Here is an 8,322-nt window from a genome sequence, read left to right on the forward strand (position 1 = left end):
AATGAAGCACGTTGAGCAACAGGAAGTCGTTTCCTTGAGACTCGAGGACGGAAACTCAAACTCTTTGTGGTTTAAATCTTTGAGACGTGCTCGTTGCTTTCCAAACCACCATGAAGTCCACCATGAGGTCCACCATGAAGTCCACCATGAAGTCCACCATGAGGTCCACCATGAGGTCCACCATGAGGTCCACTATGAGGTCCACCATGAAGTCCACCATGAGGTCCACCATGAAGTCCACCATGAAGTCCACCATGAAGTCCACCATGAAGTCCACCATGAGGTCCACCATGAGGTCCACCATGAGGTCCACCATGAAGTCCACCATGAGGTCCACCGTGAGGTCCACCGTGAGGTCCACCGTGAGGTCCACCGTGAGGTCCACCGTGAAGTCCACCGTGAGGTCCACCGTGAGGTCCACCGTGAAGTCCACCGTGAGGTCCACCGTGAGGTCCACCGTGAGGTCCACCATGAGGTCCACCGTGAAGTCCACCGTGAGGTCCACCGTGAGGTCCACCGTGAGGTCCACCATGAAGTCCACCGTGAGGTCCACCGTGAGGTCCACCATGAGGTCCACCGTGAAGTCCACCGTGAGGTCCACCGTGAGGTCCACCATGAAGTCCACCATGAGGTCCACCATGTAGTCCACGTCCCTGGATGAAGTCCCCCCCCCCCCCCCACCCCCCTCTGCTGCCTTTAAGGAACATAACCCGTCACAATCTTCTCCTCGTGGATAAAAAGCATTTATATCACTGAATGAGTTCCTTTACTTTATTAAAGCCGTTGTTGTTGTTATTGTTTGTGTTTACACTCCTGCATGAACAGGAATCAACTTCAGACTAAAACACGTCTGAAAATGGCGGATTTCAGTTTTTATGAAATGCCATTTTACACAGAAAAGCCTTTTGTCTTAAATACAGCCTGCAGGCGATTAGCCTAGCTTAGCAGGCGATTAGCCTAGCTTAGCATAACAGCTGGAGGCGTCGTATCTAAAAATGTATTCCCCCGAATAATTAAACAAACCGAGGACCTGATGTGTTGATAGGACCATGTTTTACTTTAGCCGTGCTAGCTGTTCCCCTTTGCTTCCAGTCTTTATGCTAAGCTAATGGCTCCAGCTCTTACAAACCCACTGCGAGCAAACGGCTTGTTCTGCCTCCCAAAGCTCAATTTGAAGCCTGAAGGCCTGAAGCTGAAGCCTGAAGCTGAAGCCTGAAGCCTGAAGCTGAGGCCTGAAGCCTGAAGCCTGAAGCTGAGGCCTGAAGCCTGAAGCTGAGGCCTGAAGCCTGAAGTTGAGGCCTGAAGCCTGAAGTTGAGGCCTGAAGCCTGAAGCTGAGGCCTGAAGCCTGAAGCCTGAAGCTGAGGCCTGAAGCCTGAAGCCTGGCTCGTCTCCTAGCAGAAACACGTTTCATTCTCAATGTGATATGAGCAGGAATATCTGGACTCGTTGACTTTAACCGGCGATCTAATAACTAATTACTATTTGATGATTTTCGAGAAATCAACAAAAAGGAAAGTTACAAAGAACATTTGACTTTAATTCATTAATTAATTCATTAATTCATGGAAACCGGGACGGGAAATCTGTTTTTACTTTTTTTATTTCACAGCATGTTTCTTTCTTTTCTTCAGTTGAAACGTTTGTATTAATATAATTTTGTCCTTGATGAATATTTAATTTTGCACTTTAACGTCACACGACGACGACGACGCTTCATTTAAAATAAAAAAAGAGATTTCTAAAAAGTAACCGGCTTTATTTTCAGGAAATGTCTTCAGCTTTTTGGTTTAAATATTAATAGAATTATGTTTTCTGCTCATTTACAAACGCTATCGCAGTTTTCAGATTGTTTTTGAGCGTCTTCATAACTCTTATGAACAAACTTTGTTTTTCTTTTCTCACGGGAAACGACGACGTAACGTTCTTCTTCGTTTGGTTTCGCTGTACAGATACAAAATTGTCAATTTAATAAAACTGTCTGCTGATTTTTGTAAATCTTTGACTCAAGTTTTTATTTTATTTACATAAGAACATTTACTAAAGTACAATACTGAGTATTTACTGTTTACGTTGGTTATATTTCAGATTATGATCAATACCAAAAATACGTTACAATGTCACATAGATTAAAATAAAACTATTGATCCCAAAGGAAATAATTAGCAGATAAAGTAAATGAAACACAATTAACTAATTTATGCATCATAATTATAATTAATATTAAATGTGCCGTTCTGCTCAATGCGTACTTAACTTTTGATACATTTTAAGTCAAAGACTTTTTTATTAGTATTACTACTTGTACATAAGTACCGAGTACTTCCTCTGTGCATGCTGTTTGAACCACCAGGTGGCAGTGTTGCCCTTTACGGTGATCAATCGGGTGTTTGATTATCTGTTGATGGGTCATAATCGATTCATTATTTAAATATTGATTAGCCGCCGTATGCAGGTCAATGGTTTTTGATCATTTAAAAAAAAGATTTGAAACTGAAAGTTCAAGTTTTGTTCTTGAACGTTGAAAAATCCAACAATGTATTCGAAATAAAAATAAGTGAATGAAAAAAATGTTTTTGTTAAATATAATTGATTCAGTTCTGGATTAATTAAAAAAAATTAAATATCTTTTTTCATTTTTCAGTTGCAGAGTTTATACTTTCAAATTTATATATGTATTTTTTTACATTTTTTCAGTTTTCTTTTGGCCTGGGTCTGGCTGGTATCAACTAGAGGGGCGTGGCATCAGATACAGGGGCGTGGCATCAACTAGAGGGGCGTGGCATCATGAGTGACAGCATAACAGAGAAGTCTGAGGACCTGCCTCAACTACGTTGCCTTCAGGAAGCGCAGTTACCGGGAGAATTATCACAATACTTTATATACGCCAGATTCACGGGATTGGCCTGATGCCACGCCCCTGTAGTTGATGCCACGCCCCTTTAGTTGATGCCACGCCCCTGTAGCTGAAATTTGAAAGTATAAAGTCTGCAACTGAAAAATTGTAAAATATATTTTATTAAAAAAAAAATTCAAGAACTGAATCAAAATTATATTTAATCACAAAAATCTTTTCGAAAACATTGAATTTTTCAAAGTTCAAGAACAAGGACGTTAGTTTGATCCCCGTATATACTAATATTTGTATATATATATATATATATATTTTTATTTTTTATTTTTTTTTTATATATATGAAATTTATATATAAAAAATGTATATAAAAATATATATATATATATAAAAATATATATATATACACACATACACACACAGGTATATGAATGAAATCTCTGCAGGGTATTTAATATCACGATGAGGACAAAAGAAAGTGGGTCAAACCTCCAGCTGCAGAAAGATCTTTATTGTTCCCACTTTATGTTCTGTACACGTTATAATTCCTTAAAGAAAAGTAAAGAATGAAGCAGCTCTGTAGCGTTTATTGATCTCGTATTAATCGTGGGTTATCAGGACAGAAGGAGGCGCACAAACTTAAACAGGGAAAGAATATTATCACTTATTATCTATTATCATTATTATTTCAGACGTGTGAAGTGCGTGTGCTTCGCGATCGCAGCAAAACAAAAGAAACTCCAGCTGGACTCCGGCCTGTGAAAGCTCCATTAAAGAGAATAAATTAGAACGTAAAAACGCTATTTTAAAAAAGAAACAGTAGCGACAGTTTAATCAAAGTTGACTCCATATGAACATTCAGCTAACGTTAAAAAGAAAAGGGAACAAAGTGAATTCAGTCCTAAAAACCTACAAAATAACTGAAGTCCAGGTATCGGGAGGTTCTACTGGTATCGGGAGGTTCTACTGGTATCGGGAGGTTCTACAGGTATCGGGAGGTTCTACTGGTATCGGGAGGTTCTACAGGTATCGGGAGGTTCTACTGGTTTCTACTGGTATCGGGAGGTTCTACTGCGTTCTACTGGTATCGGGAGGTTCTACTGGTTTCTACTGGTATCGGGAGGTTCTACAGGTATCGGGAGGTTCTACTGGTTTCTACTGGGAGCTGTGGTTCCTCGGTCAGACTTAAGGCACTGAGTCTTTTCATTGGGTTGTTTCCTCTCTTTCAAGAGGAGGATGATGATGAAGACGAAGAGGTGCCTCAAGCTGCAGTTCCTCAAACGGCCACTAGATCAAAGACAAAACTACTGAAAAAAAGTCCCAAATTATTTCTATTAAAATTATATTTTCCCCCACGAGAAGTTCATTTAATGTAATGAAGAGAACACGAAGGCTTTGATAAAAATAGTTTTATATATTCTCAGTATTTATGCCATTAGCCGGTTAGCTTAGCATTGCAAACAGCGTAATCCTCGTCAGACGAGCCGATTGGTTCTCAGCTCCACGTTCTACGTGTGAATCGAATGTTTAACTCTACGGTCGATTATCCGGAGTTTACGAACCTTTTTGTTTTGCAATTTTAGACACACGACCTTGTAACTGACCCTTTGCTAAGTCCCGCCCCTCGTACGCAGACTGGCCAATCATAGCGTAGCATCAGCCAGCTCCGACCAGGTTCCCGACAAGCTGTTCCATAGACTAGCCACTGGGGGCGGGGCTTAGAGAAGGGTCCATTGGGGAGTCTCACAGTATTTAACTTTACACAGGTTTGAAACTTTCACTTTTTAAATCATAGAACCAAATATTTCCTCAAACTGTTGGTAATCGTTAGTAGAAATGCTCGTGTGACGTTCAATTAACAAAAAGTCTTTAAACTCCCGACCTATGCTAAGCTAAGCTAACAGGCGGCTGGGTTTATTCTTACATGAGATATCAAAGTGGGATCAGACTCAAGAAAGCAAAGAAGCTCATTCACCAAAAAGTCAAAACAATTTCTTTAAAAAAAAGCACGTGTTTGATTGACAGATGTTTCAGCCAATCACAGTCAGCCCTGTTGCTCTCACACAGGTCATGTGGATGAGTGGTAACTAAACAAGATGGCGGCGAGCAGAACGCCACGGCGTCCCGTGTCCTCGTGTCCGTTCAGCCTCGAACAGAAAAACAAACTGTGACGAGTTCGACGGTCGGTTTAAAAACAACCGTCTGGTTTCACCGTCTAGCGGCTCGTGATCGGTCCGGGCATCTTGAGCGTAACCATTGGCTGGGTGACCGGAGAGGGGCGGGCCATCAGGAGGCGGGGACCTGGACGTAGTTGGCGGGGTAGAGGCCGACCTGGCCGTCGCTCAGCTGTCCTCGACACCAGCCCTGCTCGTCCTCCTCGCTCATCTTCAGCAGCTGCTCGCCTAAAGACGACGACACAGATCACGTCGACTGAAAGTGGGAAGAAGAGCTCCATCTGACCCGGTTCATCAGGGATCTGGTCCTGGATCAGGGTCAGCGGAGCTCTGGCTCAGCTTTTCCAAACTGAGTCCCATCAGGTCCCATCAGGTCCCTTCAGGTCCCTTCAGGTCCCTTCAGGTCCCATCAGGTCCCTTCAGGTCCCATCAGGTCCCATCAGGTCCCATCAGGTCCCATCAGGTCCCTTCAGGTCCCATCAGGTCCCTTCAGGTCCCATCAGGTCCCATCAGGTCCCATCAGGTCGGCGTCCCTCTAAACCCACTAAAGCTCCACAGAGCCGCCTGGTTCTCCATACATATGAAAGTGTGGCTTTATTATTAAGATGATAATCTAAAGGTGAGGAAAAGATGTTCTGGGGCTCAACTGTCTCAACAGGTTTGTTGTTGTAATACTGATTTTGGCCACAAGAGGCTGAAGTGAACCACTTTCACATGTTCTAAAGTTTTTATCTCTCCAAGCACTCGAAACATGTATTAGTATTAATATGTCTATTATTAATATATTGTATATTGTGCAAGTTATGTAAATCAAAACATGAAAGAACTTAGAACAGCTTGGAGCTGAACTTCAGCCTCTTGTGGCCAACATGAGTATTACAACAACAAACAGAAAAGTATTCTTACAAGAAAAGAATCTCCATTTGTTTTATAGACAAAAGAAAAACATTTAAGGAACTTCATTAATTAGTATTACAACAGAAAATATTTAGGAAATTATCCTAAATTCTCTTTTTTTTCTCTCCACATTTTGGCAAGATGATCCTGACAAAACTCATTTTTTATTCACCTTCTCTAAAGTTATAACAGAAATGAAAACATTTAACATCCGACTCAGAAATAGATCTACTGAATATGTTTTGTCACTTCCTTTACGTATCATAAAGGTGATTTTTGTAAATAAATATAGATAATAAAAAACTGAAAAAATGATCTACGATCTCATAAAAACAATCAATGATGAATACGAATCACGAGTAAATTATCTTTAAATATACGAGAACACAAACATTTATTTCAAGAGGTCATTTGCAGTGAAAATAAAAACTAATGTCTGTATTTGATGTACAAACAAAGTACACAAATAAATAAAGTCTCTTATTGTGTTACATGTCACCTTGTGTGTGAAGTCCTTTTTACATAAAAGAGACTTTACGAGGATGTTGATTGATTAGTCCTCATAAAACCACTAATATAAATATATATATATATATATATATGATCAGCACTCATGACACTGTGTTGACAGGAGTGAGTGTGTGTGTGTGTGTGTGTGTGTGGACGAGGCGTCACAGGGACAAAGACAAACTCATATTTATCTTTTCTGAGTATAAAATCTGTTTTTCTTTAAGCTGCGATTTCAAAATAATGTGCAAAGTTGATAGAAAGGAATTAAAGTTACTCATTTAATCTTGATAAATAAATATACACACACACACACACACACACACGTCGTAGTATTTTTACTAGGATGAAACACTTTCAAGTTTTATTCAGACTTTTTTTGGGGCCGCTGATTATCTTTCATTGTTGTTATTGTCTTGTTTGCACATTTTAATGAAAAGGACAGAAGTCATCAAACTAACCCCGCCCCCTGTGGTACTAACCCCGCCCCCTGGGAGCATTAGTAGGTGTTAATACCTGCTTTAAAGCTGAGCTCATCGGCCTCCTGGCCCGTGTAATCATAGAGCGCTCGGACTCGCACCCCCTCTACCTGCTCCTCCTCCTCCTCCTCCTCGTCCTCGGGCTCCGCCTCCTGCACGCCGTTCACCTCCTTCCTGGGACTCTCCTCGTCGGACCAGTCGGACGAATACTCCTTCACCCTGAGGGGGAGACAGGAAGTCACACCGAGTCCCAAAGATACACAGAAAGCTGGTTGGGCTTCTCAAGGCAGAAGAAAACCACGTTTCAACGGCACCTGAATGCAGCATCACGAGTCACAGAAACACGTTCAATAGTGAGACGTCGTCATCAATAAAGGGGTGGATAGTTTGAAACCTTTACTTTGAAACAACCTTTACTGTGAAACAACCTTTACTTTGAAACAACCTTTACTTTGAAACAGCCTTTACTGTGCAACAACCTTTACTTTGAAACAACCTTTACTGTGCAACAACCTTTACTGTGAAACAACCTTTACTGTGAAACAACCTTTACTGTGAAACAACCTTTACTGTGAAACAACCTTTACTTTGAAACAACCTTTACTTTGAAACAACCTTTACTGTGAAACAACCTTTACTTTAAAACAACCTTTGCTTTGAAACCTATACTGTAAAACAACCTTTACTTTGAAACAACCTTTACTGTGAAACAGCCTTTACTTTGAAACAGCCTTTACTGTGAAACAACCTTTACTTTGAAACAACCTTTACTGTGAAACAACCTTTACTTTGAAACAACCTTTACTGTGAAACAACCTTTACTTTGAAACAACCTTTACTGTGAAACAACCTTTACTGTGAAACAACCTTTACTGTGAAACAACCTTTACTTTGAAACAACCTTTACTTTGAAACAGCCTTTACTGTGCAACAACCTTTACTTTGAAACAACCTTTACTGTGCAACAACCTTTACTGTGAAACAACCTTTACTGTGAAACAACCTTTACTGTGAAACAACCTTTACTGTGAAACAACCTTTACTTTGAAACAACCTTTACTTTGAAACAACCTTTACTGTGAAACAACCTTTACTTTAAAACAACCTTTGCTTTGAAACCTATACTGTAAAACAACCTTTACTTTGAAACAACCTTTACTGTGAAACAGCCTTTACTTTGAAACAGCCTTTACTGTGAAACAACCTTTACTTTGAAACAACCTTTACTGTGAAACAACCTTTACTTTGAAACAACCTTTACTGTGAAACAACCTTTACTTTGAAACAACCTTTACTTTGAAACAACCTTTACTGTGAAACAACCTTTACTGTGAAACAACCTTTACTGTGAAACAACCTTTACTTTGAAACAACCTTTACTGTGAAACAACCTTTACTGTGAAACAACCTTTAC

The 8,322-nt window shown here is 40.3% G+C and overlaps 1 protein-coding gene across 2 annotated transcripts in view; it reads right to left on the reverse strand.

Annotated features, from left to right (window-relative positions):
- Positions 1-3,341: 3,341 nt before the first annotated feature.
- pacsin3 (protein kinase C and casein kinase substrate in neurons 3) overlaps positions 3,342-8,322 on the reverse strand; it is a 24,645-nt gene continuing 19,664 nt past the window's right edge. For both annotated transcript variants that reach the window (XM_034529743.1, XM_034529742.1), the window contains 2 exons: positions 6,946-7,127; positions 3,342-5,253 (listed from right to left, as the gene is read on the reverse strand). In XM_034529743.1, the coding sequence (XP_034385634.1) occupies positions 5,138-5,253; positions 6,946-7,127 (298 nt within the window). In that variant the 3' untranslated portion in view covers positions 3,342-5,137. The remainder of the gene's footprint in view (positions 5,254-6,945; positions 7,128-8,322) is intronic.

Source organism: Cyclopterus lumpus, chromosome 3, assembly GCF_009769545.1.
Source record: "Cyclopterus lumpus isolate fCycLum1 chromosome 3, fCycLum1.pri, whole genome shotgun sequence".
Taxonomy (NCBI): domain Eukaryota; kingdom Metazoa; phylum Chordata; class Actinopteri; order Perciformes; family Cyclopteridae; genus Cyclopterus; species Cyclopterus lumpus.